The sequence below is a fragment of the Cetorhinus maximus genome, chromosome 5 (assembly GCF_964194155.1).
Source record: "Cetorhinus maximus chromosome 5, sCetMax3.hap1.1, whole genome shotgun sequence".
Classification (NCBI taxonomy): domain Eukaryota; kingdom Metazoa; phylum Chordata; class Chondrichthyes; order Lamniformes; family Cetorhinidae; genus Cetorhinus; species Cetorhinus maximus.
This window is the reverse complement of record NC_135883.1, coordinates 82,448,927-82,465,327: the sequence shown is the minus strand read 5'-3', so window position 1 is coordinate 82,465,327 and position 16,401 is coordinate 82,448,927. Positions and strand designations below refer to the sequence as shown.

General features: G+C 41.3%; 1 protein-coding gene across 4 annotated transcripts in view; it reads right to left on the bottom strand.

The window, feature by feature from the left end:
* Window positions 1-16,401, bottom strand: part of ptprk (protein tyrosine phosphatase receptor type K) — a 640,293-nt gene that overhangs the window by 390,991 nt on the left and 232,901 nt on the right. For all 4 annotated transcript variants that reach the window (XM_078542126.1, XM_078542128.1, XM_078542127.1 and 1 more), the window contains exons 4-6: window positions 16,306-16,387; window positions 7,817-7,932; window positions 3,624-3,798 (exon numbers count right to left, since the gene is read on the bottom strand). In XM_078542126.1, the coding sequence (XP_078398252.1) occupies window positions 3,624-3,798; window positions 7,817-7,932; window positions 16,306-16,387 (373 nt within the window). The remainder of the gene's footprint in view (window positions 1-3,623; window positions 3,799-7,816; window positions 7,933-16,305; window positions 16,388-16,401) is intronic.

Sequence of the window (16,401 nt, the reverse complement as noted above, 5' to 3'; positions counted from 1 at the left end):
ATAACTCAATATCATCTGTTTGCAATACAAAACTTATGGCTAAGTATACTGTGCTTGATCTAGTTTTTATTTCCTCCAGCGCCAAGCATGCAAGATCAATGCTCCCGAACACAAGAAGTCACTACAAAAATTTTTTTTTGTTTGTTACAGACAAAAGCAAAATTGCTTTAAGCATATCCTGTCACTGTCTGTTAGGAGGAAAAGTCACTAATAAAGTGCTGCCCTTTGGTCATCTTTGACAATGGGTAACGCTATGCCACCTCTTATTAAATGTAATCCATATCAGTGGACCCAAATTTCTTTTAAAATTATCATCTTCTGTCTCTGTATAGCGGGATGTCACTTTTATAGCACCATTGAGATATCGGACCTGTCAGTGCAGTTAATTTTCAACTTAGTCTCAACACCAGGGTTTCTTAGCCTGAGGCTATTTTTTACTACACTAACAGGATTTATTTTACAGTTATTCAGATCAGCAAGGAGAACTAATATAGCTGTTCAAATGGAAACCAACCAAGACACATAAAAAATCTTGATTATGCAGCAGTTTCCAACATTTGTTGCAGAATTTCCAATTTAATGTCTAAGTTATTTAATTAGTTTACTGCATCATATAATTTGGATAGCCCTCTGTGCTATTTCACTAAGTTTCCCCAAGACAAGAAGCAAGTTGCCTTCCTTTGCCCCAAGGTAGATGTTACTGGCATGGGAAATATTCAAGGGAGTGAAGCAGTCATAATAAAACTGCAAATAAATTGCAGCTATAGTTGCCTAAAGGGCAACCTCGATGATTGTTTATTGTCTAGGATGCAATATTGGATTACTCAAAGCTACGTTTTAAGTGAATGTGTCATTCTGGCGAGCATTACAAAACAATTTCTGACTTCAGTTTTGTTAGCATTTCTTCTAAGAGAGATAAACTAACTATCTTGTAGGGTTGATTTTATTTTCTGAATATTCTGTATCTTCCAAACTGCTGGAATAAAGCCTAGTTCAATTGTTTCTTGGAAAACCATGTACATCTCAACACAGAAGTGTTGTGCTATTGCAGATAAGTAGTTCTGCACATCGTATCCTATTCCTACATCATCTTGGAACCTTACAGAAGAGCCACACCTGGTGTCAGGAACAGTACGATAAAGGCCGTATCACAGGCCATCATTCAACTCGATAACAATGGGCCATATCCTCTGATGCCAACAATGACCAAGGTTGAGAAGTTCGCTGTTGTTGCGTATCAGGGCCCTTCAGAAATTCTGACCGCACATGAGCAGTAATTGCCCGGGAAGTTTAAACTTCCGGCGGGCACATTTGCACTGTCTGGGCCCCTTCGAGAATACTGGCCTCAGTATCAGATCCTTGGGCCTGTTGTACAATGATTACAATACTTACTCTAGTATTGTCCCACTGTTAATTACTGGCATAGGTCATCCCTTAACCTATCCCACACACCACCCCAAACCCCTCCACACAGCCCCAAATGTCCCCCGTGACCTGACTACTCCCCACCCACCGACTTACTAACCTAGTCACAAACCCTCGCTAATCCCACCCACCCACTAATTTACACCCCACTTACCCAACCCACTAAAACCCTCAAGATCTTTAAAAACTTAACTGAACATAGAAACATAGAAAATAAGAGGTCGTTCAAGCCTGCTCCGCCCTTCAATGTGATCATGGCTGATCACTTATCTCAATGCCATACTCCCGCGCTCTCCCCATGCCCCTTGATGCCTTTAGAGTCCAGAAATCTATTTCCTTCTTAAATATATTCAGTGACTTGGCCTCCACAGCCTTCTGTGGTAGAGAATTCCACAGGTTCACCACCCTGAGTGAAGAAGTTTCTCCTCTTCTCAGTCCTAAATGGCCGACCCCGTATCCTGAGACTGAGACCCCTTGCTCTAGACGCCTCCCCCCCCCCAACATCATCCCTGCATCCAGGCTGTCCATCCATCAGAGTTTCATACATTTCATAATGAGATCCCCTCTCATTCTTCTAAACTCCAGTGAATACAGACCTAGTCAGCCCAATCTCCCCATATTTGACAATCCTGCCATCCCAGGCATCAGTCTGGTGAACGTTCATGACAGCTGTTGTAAGAAGCAGGGCAGGGCCGGTGTCTCTTCCAACCACTCAGGCCCCACCTCCCCACCCACCCACTCACTCATTAAATCCTGGCCCTTTAAAAACAGAGACCTTTAAAAACTTACCTGAACACAACAGCTTGTGTTTTAAAAAGGGGGCGAGACCTCTCCGCTTGGCATTGCTGCTGCAGCTGAGACAGGAAGACCCAGCTGCCAGGGCAAAAAAAGGTAGGTCCATAATTATCTTCACAGCCAGCGATGATTGCCCTAGCATTGCCACTGACTGGAAGATCTGGCCCAATGTTTAGAAAATGTGTCGATATGACAGCCTTATAATTAGCAACACTTGTAACTTGATTAAGACATATGAAACAGCAGCAATTAAATAGGTGGGATGATCTATAAACCAGACACTTTTACTTTCAAATTACAGGAATTAATAATGCCCTGAGCCATCAACTTAGATGCCCATTGCTTGATAACCAGTTCACATCGGATCTTGACTAGTTAAAGGCACTATATAAATATAAGCTGTTGTTATAGATTTCTAACAATCTTTAAAATTGAACTAATAATCATCGAAGATTGAAAAGTTTTGGTATCTCAGAGTATCAAGGGATCTGTGGAGCGGCTGGGAAAGTGGAGTTGGAGTCCAAGATCAGCTATGGTCATAATGAATGCTGGAGCAGGCTCGAGAGGCCGCATGGTCTTCCCACGCTCCTTATATGTTCTTAATTTTTTGCCATCCTTTGCCATACAATGTAATAGAGAAGAAAAGTATGTTTTTTTTTGCTGAGCCTATTTGGGAATAAGTTATCTGGGGGCAGGGATGGGGGAACCAGAGTGGGAGGGAACCAAAATTTTACGGGTTGTGCTCAGATTACACGCAACCCTCCAGCATGGCCCAAACTGAAGACTGCAAGATCAATAGGAGGGAAATTTCATCTGAACAGGCCATGCAGGAGTATGCTCCATGCACCTTGAAACTTGGGACATCCACCCACTACGGTCGGGGAGGAGGGTCCACAGTCTCATCTCTTGATGATTACACAAGAGTTCATATTTTTCTGGGGACAAAGATACTTCTCTTTGAGATCCAGACTGCTTTCCAGGCCCAGGCCCTACCAATGGAGCACTCATACATCTTTCAGAGGCCAGCACACTTCATTTCACACAACATACCTACCATATCCCTGTCCAAGGCCAGAACCGACAATTCACAACTCATTGCCAGCTGTGTCATTTTTTTTAAAATGGTGGACAGTAAAACTTCCCCCTCCCCCAACTCCCAAATACACACAAGGGTATTCAGAATCTGAAAAATTTGAGGGCAGCCAGCAAGACCAGGTCATCATTATTTGCCTTGGGGTTTCACCAGTCGCCCAAGTTCAAATGGCTAACTTCTTGGCTAATAAATTACTGAATCTGACAAACAAAACCCATAGAACCTTGAACACTGTTCAAAATAAAATAATTCACTAAGGGAACAAAGATGCTTGACACAGGTATATACTTAAAAGCTAAATTTACAATACCTCGAACAATAAGCTCAGCAAAATTCGATACACCAGAGCCCCTTTCAGACTGAGTCACACAACGGTACAAATCTTGATCATTCTTTTTCACTTCTTTCAATTTGAAGGATGCTGCAAACCGCCTGTGATTTATATTCTTCGTCTGAGCAACTGGTATGTCTTCCCCATTTCGCCTCTGATGAACAGAAACATTGAAAGTGTTACTATTTCTCATTAGATCCGGGAATGAAATTAGAGATTAACAGTTGACAAATGTAAACAGTACTAAGTTTATTTAGCACACTTAATAGGCATCACATTTAAGAATCTCAAAGTAGAAACTCTCACTCTCTCTCTCACACACACACGCAAACTTTATTTTTTTTAGTAGAAAATGCCCGGTTATTTTTCATTTGGCTCCTGCTCACAATGTGGTCCATAGCATCAATGCACTGCAAATTTGACATCCCATTTAAAAACGGAGTCCAGGTCATAAATTACATTTTATTCCAATCCTTTGTTAACAAGACCAAGTGACTGATTGGGAAATTATAAAATTGCACTATTTATTTTGGCTTTTAGGAACAGCGATTTCAGCCAGAGCAGCATGATGAGGGATAGTAAAAATTGCCTTACCGCTCAAAAGCTTAACTTGCTATTGTATTCGGCAGCTTTGTGTAACAAAATGCATCATTTATAAATAATGTAATTCAACAGTCCTCATAAGGCCACGCTTCTGCCTCCACCCGGCCATCTTCCATTGAATAGTCTGACATGGCTGCTGTCTTTCCACAGAAAAGGTTACCACAGCATGAAGCTTTCATGCCACTGCATCCTTCCAAGCTCGCCAGGAGATCCCTGTCACTTCAGGCATTCTGCAGTGATTATGTACCAGGGAAGTAGCCTCTGCTAGATTTGATGTCATTCCTTATAAGCAGGTGAGAATCAAAATTGCTTTGAGACATGATTGATTCTTTATACTCTCTGAACTTGGTTTAACAAGTCACCCAGTTGTAAATGCTCAAAAATTGAATTACCATCAGCCAACATCACAGTGTCATCCATCACCACCACTGAGAATGTCCTAAACCATTAACAAGATAAACACATCAGAAGTGGAGGCACAGTGGCATCAACATTGACTCCAGATCTGATGACTTCAGGCTTGAAATCATACAAGGAAAGATCACCACTTATCATATGTAGTTGAGAATGTCAGTGTGCACAATTATGCAATAGCAGGATAGGAAGACTCTATGAGCAACCTCATCCTCAATGTCAGAAGAACAAGAGGAAAGTCTAAGGTTTTTTCAAGTGACTTTAGCTAGAAGTGCTGAGTAGAACCTCGTCAAGCACGTTCTGATAATCATACATGTCAGTGTCCAGCCAATTTAGCTCACTCCAAATGAAATCATAATGTGGCTTAACTTACTGGACATAGCAAAGGTTATAGCCCTGACAACACCTCAGCTATATCACTGAAGACCAATGCAGCAGAGCTAGCTGTTTGCATAGCCAAGATGTTCCCATATAGCTACGACACTGGTAAAATTACCCAACAGTGTCTAAAATTGTCCAGATATTCCTTATCCAAATATATCAGGGCAACTCTAACCTTGCCAGTTGCAGCCTCTGGTACCTCAATATTTTTCATTCCAAACAGTGAACGCCAGATAGCCATTTGATCGAGAATATGTCACAGCTAATCCCCAGAAGGTTCTCTTGCAACATCACCATCAATGTACAATTTGCAGAGATTAATGTGCTAGAATTTACTCTTAAAAGTTTAAAATAACCCTCAAATACATTATATATTTGAAACACTGCTCACTAATTCAACCACAAAGCAATGAATTAATATGATCCCTCTCTGAGAGTTCATGATCAGTTAGTCCCTATAGTAATACACAGCTCCTGGCAATACTTACACCCTACCAGGCTGGTTCAAGAGAGAAATCTTTTCACCCTTGGGCTGCTGTAACTGCACACAAGTTGCAATTCAATTACTGAATTGACATTTATATTAGAAAGCAGAATGAGAACAGATTTTTTTTTAATACTGCCTAAAGTTAGTCATTAAGTTCCCAGTTATAATTTAGTTTTTGACAATCCATCCCGCTGTAGACCATTTCTTAATGTATTTCCTCATTGGCGTGGTCTGAGAGAACATTCCGTCAAATACATCAGAGAAGGCACAGTTTTAATGATAAAGCCAGCTATACAGTCTTTTCAGTAGTCTAGGAAGTTAACATGCATCTCAAACACGGCTGTCAGAAACCATCTGGGGTTAATACAAGTTTGCTACTTGAAGTACCTACTGACTTAGCCTAGGTGACAACACAAAATGTTCTTGACCTCTGATATGTTAAAGTTGAATGTTACCCTCAAAGATACTCACATAACCTTTGTTTAAGTACATGAATCCAGTGCTCTGAATACATAGATTTAGAGCAACCACCCTTTCCCAGTAAGAAAATATTTTTCTTGCAATTACAAAAATAAACTAGCTTTTAAGATGCAAGACCCTTCACAGCTTTCACCTCTAAACATTTCTATACAGGATGTTATGTGCTCAAGCACTTGATGTTTTTACACCATGGGCAAGTTATACTTTTTCAATGAAAAAAAAATCAGATCAAAATTTTTATCATGTATTTTTGTTTAAACCAAAAAATTGTACTTTGAGGCCATACATTTACTTCATCTTACTGTTGTTCACAGTTAGTGTAATTCCTACAGAAGGAAAAAAAAGCTGCAAAATACCAATGATGATGAAAATAATCAGCACAATGAAGATACAATAGCAGGGTTTGAATCAATATGAAAATTTAGTCAACATGCAAAAACCATTGATATCTATTTGTTGAATAGATAGCACATCTAATAATTGTCAGACAATTGTTCTTTTTCACAGTTTAAATTTAATTTTTAATAAACGAATATGCATGGGTTTTGGAAACCATGTGCAATGGAGCATGCATAATTTTTTTGGTAATGTTCTCAAAATCCTGTTGCAATTTTTATCTTGTGCAATGTTTGTGACACCATTTTATAACATATTGAGCTGGAAGTGACCCAGGCAGTTTGGCAGGCTTTGTGGTCAGATAGCCATTTTAGAGGAACACAACAGTGGAGGCAAAATAATCCAAATGATCTAGAGATGAGTAAGCATGATTTCAAAGAAAGGCAAGATAAATTATTTATCATAACATATTTCTGTAATTCAGATTCTCAAATAATTTTTTCCGCATTTTTAAAGTTAAAAAGAATGAAAACTTAGGCAGTTCAATTTCTCAATATGATCATTATTTTTCATGACATTATAGTGAAATGAAACTATTTTCCCTACGTGTCCTAATGCGGAACCCCATCCTTTATTTCATCAGTGATCTAAGAAACTATTATACCAGCTGTGCATCTGTGCTTTCATTTTACCAAGTGCTTCAAAAATTCAATGCCATTTACCACAAGAGTTGTGGTTCTTCCAGAAATCAAATTAAAACCAGTAACATACCATCATGAAGTACAACACCAAATCTGTGCCATTTGAAAAAAAAACATTAATGGGGATCTCTTCCCCTCAATTCCTGCCAAGCCTTGGACAGGATGCAAATATCTTACTTCCAACACAGTTTTCGAAACATGCTCAAATATCAGGATCGATGTAGACATGCATCACAGCAATCCCCCTACTAAAAATAACAAAAATCACTCCCCACGTTGTAAACCGTCAACTTGAATCGTACATCAGTTGTCTGCATCTTTCACATCAATGCGAAGTTCCCATCTATTGTGTTCCATTGTTTTTATCAGTAGGTTTTTAGATAACTCTGACAATGACCACACCCCCAGCTGTAATTTGCAAAGCAATGATCGATTCCCCCTCTAGATTTCTGAAGCCAACAGTCATTTGAGTCTCATTACAAAACCTGAAACAATGTTGCTTTGGGGTAATGCTCCGAATGTGACATGCTGTGTTCTACTAAACTACATCCCAGATTGCAGATTCTTTCGGTGTTCACATATAAATAACAACAAAAACTATAAATTGAACTACTGTTCAGCTACATAAAATTTTGAAGTGGAAAAATCTTAACTCATTCTTAACAGTTTATTGAGAAAGTGAGCCTAATGCAGAAATCATTGACAGCTTTCTCTGTTTTTGTCGGAATGAGTTATTAAGATAAAGATGAGAATACCATATCACTACTCACCTGAAGCCACAGCTTGTTATTCCCCGTATCCCTGCCTGTAGCAATGCACTGAAATGTAGCATTTTGCCCTGCATTTACTTCCACATCTCCGAGTCGCAAGAAGTGAGGAGATTTGTCTGTAAAATATTAACATTTTGACATGTTCATGGCAAAGGTCATTTCAATTTGGATGTGTGCTCCGAGTGTAGCAGTACACTGCACCCACTGCTTTGGTTTCATTTAGACATAGTACAGATATATACTTACAACATATACACTAATGGCACAGAGTACAGTTGTCATCAAATTTGAATATAGCCAATTATATGGTGACTTAGATCTTCACCAAGCTGTACCAATGCCAACACTATCACTGTCCCCAGCAGAAACAAATGATTTTAAATGCTGGGTTTTGACAGTGTATTAATCAACAAAATGACTGCGTTCCTATTATTGTTTTTTATTTCGTAAACTTGTTCTACTTTTTTGTCCAGGTTTCCCAGAAGAAACTCTTGGCACATCCAGTGGTGAATGGCAGGAGGCGGCTCCACAAATATCCCCATCCTTAATGGATGGAGGAAGGCCCAGCATACAGTGCAAAACAAAAGGTTGAAGCATTCACAACTATCTTCAGCCAGAAGTGACAAGTGGATGATCCATCTCGGCATCCTCCCAAGATCCCCAACATCACAGATGCCAGTCTTCAGCCAATTCAATTCACTCCGTATCAAACCAAGAAATGGCAGACTGCACTGAATACAGGAAAGACTATGGGCCCTAACAAGATGCTGGCAGTAGTTCTGAAGACCTGGGCTCCAGAACTAGGCTAGACCCATACCCAATAGCTCCAGTACTACAACACTGTCATCTACCTGGAAGATTGCCCAGGTATGTGATGCCCACAAAAAAGGGACAAATCCAATATGGCTGATTACAGCGCTGTCAGTCTACTCTTGATCATCAACAAAGTGATGAAGATGATGTCATTGACAGTGCTATCAAACAACACTCACACCAATAATAATCTACGCTGTAGTGGTCAGTTTGAGTTCTGCCAGGGTCACTCAGGTCCTGACTTCATTACAGCCTTGGTCCAAACATGGACAAAACAGCTGAATTCAAGAGGTAAGTTTGGGGAGATTGCACTTGACATCAAGGCAACATTTGACTGAGTATGGTGTTAAAGAGTCTTAGCAAAATTGAAGTCTATGGGGGTTAGATGTTAAAATTCTCAGTTGGTTGGAGAGTCATATCGAGCAAAAAGGATGGTTGTGGCTGTTTGAAACCAATTATTTCAGTCCCAGGACAGCTTTGCTGGAGTTCCTCAGGGTAGTGTCCTAAGCCCAAACATCTTCAGCTGCTTCAATGACCTTCCCTCCATCATACATCAGAAGTGGGGATGTTCGCTGATGAGTCCACAGTGTTCAGTTAGTGGTTAACTCTGAAATGCCCACTGAAATGGCCTAGCAAGCCACTCAGTTATATCAAACCACTACAAAGACTCAGAAAATGAACAAAACCGGACGGACCAGCCAGCATCAGCCTAGGCACCGGACAAACGTCAAACTCAGCCCTGTCGATCCTGCAAAGTGCTCTTTACTAACCTTTGGGGGTTAATGTCAAAATTGGGAGAGCTGTCTCACAGACTATTCAAGCAACATAGTCATCCTCATGGAATCATATCTTACAGATAATGTCCCAGACACCGCTATCACCATCCCTGAGTATGTCCCGTCTCACCAGCAGGACAGACCCAGCAGAGGTGGTGGCACAGTGGTTATACAGTCGGGAGGGAGTTTCCCTGGGAGTCCTGAACATCGTTTCTGGACCCCATGAAGTCTCATGGCGTCAGGTCAAACATGGGTAAGGACCCTCCTGCTGATTACTATTTACTGCCCTCCCTCAGCTGATGAATCAGCGCTCCTCCATGTTGAACACCACTTGAAGGAAACACCAAGGGGGGCAAGTGCACAGAATGTACTCTGGGTGGGGGACTTCAATGTCCACCACCAAGAGTGGCTCGGTAGCACCACTACTGACTGAGCTGGCGGAGTCCTAAAGGGCATAACTGCTAGACTGGGTTTGCGGCAGGTGGTGAGGGAACCAACAAGAGAGAAAAACATACTTGGCCTAATCCTCAACAACCTCCCTGCTGCAGATGCATCTGTCCATGACAGTATCGGTAGGAGTGACCACCGCACAGTCCTTGTGGAGACAAAGTCCCGCCTTCACATTGAGGATACCTTCCACCATGTTGTATGACGCTACCTTCATTCCTCCATCTTACCTTAAGTTAAAGAGACAGTCTCAAACACCCTTATAAACTTTGTATTTGTAACACCATCTCCAACAACAGAGAATCTAACCATCCCCCATTAACATTCAATGGCTTTACCATTGCTGAATCACCCAAACATCCTTGGGGTTACCATTGACCAGAAATTTAAGTGGACCAGCCACATAAATACTGTAGTTACAAACACAGGTCAAAGGCTGAAAATGCTACTGAGTAACTCACCTCTTGCCTCCCCAAAGTCTGCCCACCATTTACAAGGCTGAACTCAAGAATGTGATGGAATATTGTCCACCTGCCTGTATGAGAACAGTTCCAACAACACTCAAGAAGTTCAACACCATCGAGGACAAATCAGCCTGTTTGATAGTCATCCCAACCAACACCATAACCATTAGCTCCTTTCATCACCAGCACCTCTAATACCTAGAAGGACAAGGGCAGCAGACACATGGGAACACCACCACCTTCAAATTCCTCTCCAAGCCACACACCATCCCGACTTGAAATTATATCACTGATTTTCACTGTTGCTTGGTCAAAAAGCTTGGAACGCCCCTCCTAACAAAACTGTGGATGCCTCTCCATCAGATGGAGTACAGCGTTTCTAGAAGGCAGCTCACCATCACCTCAAGGGCAATTAGGAACAGGCAATATATGCTGGCCAAGCCAACGATGCCCACATCCCATGAAAGAATCACAAAAAAGTTGCAGTCAAGCCAGGTGAGAGAGAAGCTACTCGCAGGTTTGTATCAATGCCATTCGGAATTTGTAGCTGGAAACATACCAGGGGCAATTCACCGCTTTCTGGAAAAGCATGATTTTGGCCTGTAGGTTTCACTGAACTATAGCGTGGCAAGCTTTATTTTCTCAGTTAGATTTGGCAAGCCACAATTTGAAAGAGAAAAAAAAAAACAACTTGAAGAACTAAGTGTGGGAACTGTGGATTTTTAAAAATATTCATTCATGGGATGTGGGCACCGGTGACTGGTCCAGCATTTATTGCCCATCCCAAACTAACCCTTCAGAAGGTGGTGGTGAGCTTCCTTCTTGAACGGCTGCAGCCCATGTGGTGCACGTACACCCACAGTGCTGTTAGGGAGGGAGTTCCAGGATTTTGAACCAGCGACAGTGAAGGAAAGGCGATATATTTCCAAGTCAGGATGGTGAGTTACTTGGAGGGGATCCTCCAAGCTGGTGGTGTTCCCATCTATCTGCTGCCCTTGTCCTTCTAGACGGTAGCAGCACTCATCCAGGCAAGTGGAGAGTATTTCATCACACTCCTGACTTATGCCTTCTAAATGGTGGACAGGCTTTGGGGAGTCAGGAGGTGAGTTACTCACTGCTGACCTGCTCTTGTAGCCACAGTATTTATATAGCTAGTCCAGTTCAGTTTCTGGTCATTGGTAACCCCCAGGATGTTGATAGTGGGGGATTCAGTGATGGCAATACCATTGAAAATCAAGGGGCGATGGTTAGATTCTCTCTTGTTGGAGATGCCTGGCACTTGTGCAGCATGAATGTAATTTAACCGTTGTCAGCCCAAGCCTGGATATTGTCAGGTCTTGCTGCACTTGCACATGGACTGCTTCAGTATCTGAGTCACTACAAACTGTGGACATTGTGCAATCATCAGCAAACATCCCCACTTCTGACCTTATGATGAAAGGAAAGTCATTGATGAAGCAGCTTTAGCTGATTTGCCTAGGATCCTGAGGAACTGTCCTGGAGCTGAGATGATTGACCTCCAACAACCACAACCATCTTCCTTTGTGCTAGGTATGACTCCAAGAAATGTAGAGTTTCCCCACCTCTGATTCCCATTGATACCAGTTTTGCTAGGGCTCCTTGATGCCACATTCGGTCAAACTATGCCTTGATGTCAAGGGCAGTCACTCTCAAACTGGGTGTCAGTGAGCAGGTTATTGCTAAGCTAGTGCCGCTTGATAGCAGCATTGATAACTCCTTCCATTACTTGATGGATGATTGAGAATAGACTGATGGGGTGGTAATTGGCCAGGTTGGATTTGTCCTGCCCTTTGTGTACAGGACTTAGCTGGGTAATTTTCTATATTGCCAGGTAGGTGCCAGTGTTGTAGCTGTACTGGAACAGCTTGGCTCAGGTCACGACAGGTTCTGGAGCACAAGTCTTCAGTTCTATTGCCGGAATATTGCCAGGGCCCATAGCCTTTGCAGTATCCAGTGCCTTCAGCCATTCCTTGATATCACGTGGAGTGAATCAAACTGGCTGATGCTGTGATGCTGGGGACCTCAGGAGGAGTCAGAGATGGATCATCTGCTTGGCACTTCTGGCTGAAGTTTGCTGCGAATGCTTCAGCCTGGTCTTTTTCACTGATGTGCTGGGCTCCCCCATCATTGAGGATGGGGATATTTGTGGAGCCTCCTCCTCCTCCTGCAGTGACTTGTTTAATTGTCCACCACCATTCACGACTGGATGTGGCAGGACTGCAGAGCTTAGATCTGATCTGCTGGTTGTGGAATCACTTTGCTCTGTCTATCACTTGCTGCTTGTGCTGTTTGGCACGCAAGTAGTCCTGTGTTGTAGCTTCACCAGGCTGACACCTCATATTTAGATATGCCTGGTGCTGCTCCTGGCATGCCTTCCTGCACGCTTGATTTAACTGCAGGGGTTCATTACTGCAAGGGTTCAACGAGAATGTTTCACAGAGTCCGCTGCTGCCACCGCCTGATGGTTTCACCCAATAGCTTCAATATAGCCGTCCAAATAGCTCTGCTCTTAGTGGCTCATCAACAGCTGTCACAGTCAGCACCATACTAGACATGTGAGCTGCCTGACCTAACCTCCACTCTCCCTTCTCATGAGCAAGAAACTCATTTCCAAAATTCCACATTAAAACTAAACCGGCAACAATGTTTTAAGCACATATTTCATCGTTTTGCCCCAAAAAGGAATTGTTGCTTAATGATTACATAATGTTTGATTTATTAGTATCTTCGCCCAGTGCTCCTCCTGTGCTTCTGGATTCCGTGAGACATCGGTTCTGCACGAACTATCAGTGTATGTGGGTGATACAAGTTTTGATAGGCAGATGTTAGGGAATTGAAAATGCATAGCAGAAACTCAGAACTTCTAGCTGAATGAAACAGCACGAGGGGAGGGGAGGGCACACATGCGAGAGTGGGAGGGCGCGTAGGCGAGAGCGGGAGGGAGCGCATGAGTGCGAGAAGGGGAGCCCATGTGCAGGAGCGTTCTCACTCACCTCCACACACAAATACCCACTCACACAGTGGGTGTGGATAAGGGTGAATGAGTGAGCACCCTGAGACTGGCAAATAGCTGGACACACACGCACACTCTAATAGTCAACTTTATTAATTATTCTTTTAAAAAATTATCTGTTTATTGCTTTGACGTTATTTTTTCCTCTCAGTAACTTGTTTCTTTTCTTCATACCTCAACCTTTTTTCCCCCAAAATTCATGTTTTATATGTGCCCAACCTTTACGAAATTTGCTCACTGGCAAAATTGAAATGTGGCCCCTTGCAAAAAGATTGGACAACTCAGTTTTAAATAGACAGAAATATGCATGGACAAGTGACAGGGACAGCCTGGGGAATTAATCTCGGAGAGAAACACTGATCATTGACTTCAACATAGAAAGAGGAAATACTGAAGCAAGCGTGGGCACCGAAGGCCCGCAGGCCGAGATGGTGAGGGCTCCAAGTGTGAATGTTCCAATGAGTAGAGCAATTTTTATTCTGCAGCAAAGTGCTGGTGTCATTTAGTACAACCCACTTATGCAAAGCTGGATTTTCAGCTATAACATTAATGTAAAGAAAATACTCTGCCAGGATGACCTGCGCATGCATTTGTTAAAGATACCTCCACGCCTTGACAGAATTGTTGCTCAGCACCAGCTTCATATTAAGCGAAACAAACAGGTACTCAATGGTATAACAATCATTTTTGTACAGAAAAAAATACTGTACGTTACAGAGAATTTTTATAACATGGGAGCAGGGTCTTGGAAGCCAAAAGGTTCAGAACCTCTGGATTATTGAAGAATAATGAACTGTCTTAAAATGATAGATAAGCAGCTACAAAATAAAAATATATTTTGCACTGTTCAAAACAAAGAAAACCCTACAGAGTTGGAGTTGGAGTTGGGTAGAGGAGTTTGTAAAGCACAGAGCAGTCCCAATGCATGAATGGAAAATACAAACATATGACTGTCATTACAAAGAAAATCACTATTTGTATTTTCTAACCTTTGGTGAAAGTTTTTTCCTTGCATTTCAAGTGTTAAAATTATTTAAGTTGAGTCACTAGAATACTCTGGGGTTGGGGGGCACAGAGAGGGGGAGAGAAGGGAGGGGTAGGAAGAAACTGTAAGGATATTCACAAAGAAACAACCTCTGCATTCTTCTTTTCTCCCCAAACAGACCTGATATATACAACTAGAAGGATTAATTTCTCCGATTATTGAATTACTATGAAATTTGACAAGTTGGTGCTGCAAACAAAATGAATGCAAGACAGCTCTCAGCACACTCATTCTCAACTAACTAAAAGTGTTTCTTCTTTTTGGTTCAAATATAATGAAGGTTTTTAAATTAGTATTAAAAGAAATCTGGATGAGAAAACAACACGATAACAAGTACTTTGATTTTCATGCCTTTTTTTGAAAACAATTGTTTAATTGTAATATCTTCCAAAATGACAAATAAATCAACACCAGGTACATTCATCATTTTGAGGTACCAATTGTGATTATAATTCTACCCACATTACTTTGGATTGAGCCACTAAAAACTCACTTGCTGTCGAGAAAATGCTGTAGTCCCAATTTGTAAAGGTCCTCCAGTGCTAGACTAAATGTGTGCCACATTACAGTAATACGTCTGATTCCAAATGGCCTACTGTTGGAGGCAAGGGAACTTCAGTTGAAAAATAAACTCTGCTGCTCTACATATCGTGTGGAGGCTTTTAAGGATCATGGGGTTGGGGTGGGGAGGGGGTGAATCTTCCTTTTCTTAGTCTACTGCTTTTGACCTGTGCTTTTCAATTTAGAGGGGTAGAGAGGTCCTAGGACTGACTAAACTACATATTACTTTGATCTGACCACTGGCATTTATCTTGCACCATAATTATAGTAGCATGCAATTAATATAGCAATGAATACATGTACTAATACAACTCATGCTCCACTTACCTAGCATAAAATCTGAGTGCTAATCAGTATCCAACTGTGCACACAAACAATAGCATTGAGTTTCATACTAAATTGGAAAACACAGTTTGTGGGATACTCTTCATAATTTTTTTTATTGTCTCAGTATCTTTGCTTAACCAATACTATTTGAAGAGACTAATCAGCTGTTATGTTGCTATTATAAAAAGCATTTTCTGATGTGTTTGCAGCTGCTTCATAACAAAGACATTCAACCTAATTGCTGCCATATGAGTTTCCTGGCCATGAAGTTATGGTTGCTGATATATCAGTAACTGGGCTGACTAAAATTACTTTACTATAAGGAATCACAGGCATACTGATGCACATATATGGCATCCATCAATACAGATATAGGTATGAATAGAGAATGACTTTCCGTCATTTTCCCCCCTTAAAATAAATCAAGATACCTTAAGGAGAACTTCTGAAGGCTTCTTAATGCTTTTGTGCTATAATTGTTGTTGACTTCAACTTATAATCAAAATAATTCATAAATGAATCTCAACAGTGCTTAAAATGGAAAATGTCCACTTTTTAAAAGAAACCAAATTCGAAACAGGCACAAGCCTGCCTGGCCCTACTTCAATGACAAAAGCCTGACGGGACTGGACTGCCAAAAAAGTTTTTCCCAAGAGTGCTTCATCTTAAGAGCAGAGGGAAAAGCTGGCAGGGTTAGAGTTGGTTCATAGCATGCCTATTCTTGAATCAACAAGATAATCAGTCACCAAATTTGGGGAGAGTTACTTAGATGCCTGTTGGTATTCATTGATGGATGCACAGGCTGATCATTGTTGAATACAAATACAAGCAACAACAATTTCACAGCAAGCTTAAAAGTGGTTATTTGACAACAAAATACAAATTTAACTTTTAAAAGGCCTACTTAAATGTCCAAACTAACTCTTTGCTGGTTAGCAAAAAACTGGCTTCCCATCAAAATTCAGTCCTCACACTTTTCTGTACTTTGAACCAGAAGCATAATTTAATAAATAAGCACTTACCACATGGGTAACTCAGGACTTGGACGTCATCAATGGCAATATATCCCGTTTGCTCAAGAGATATATCTGCTTCAAAAATTACCTGCAAACATAAAT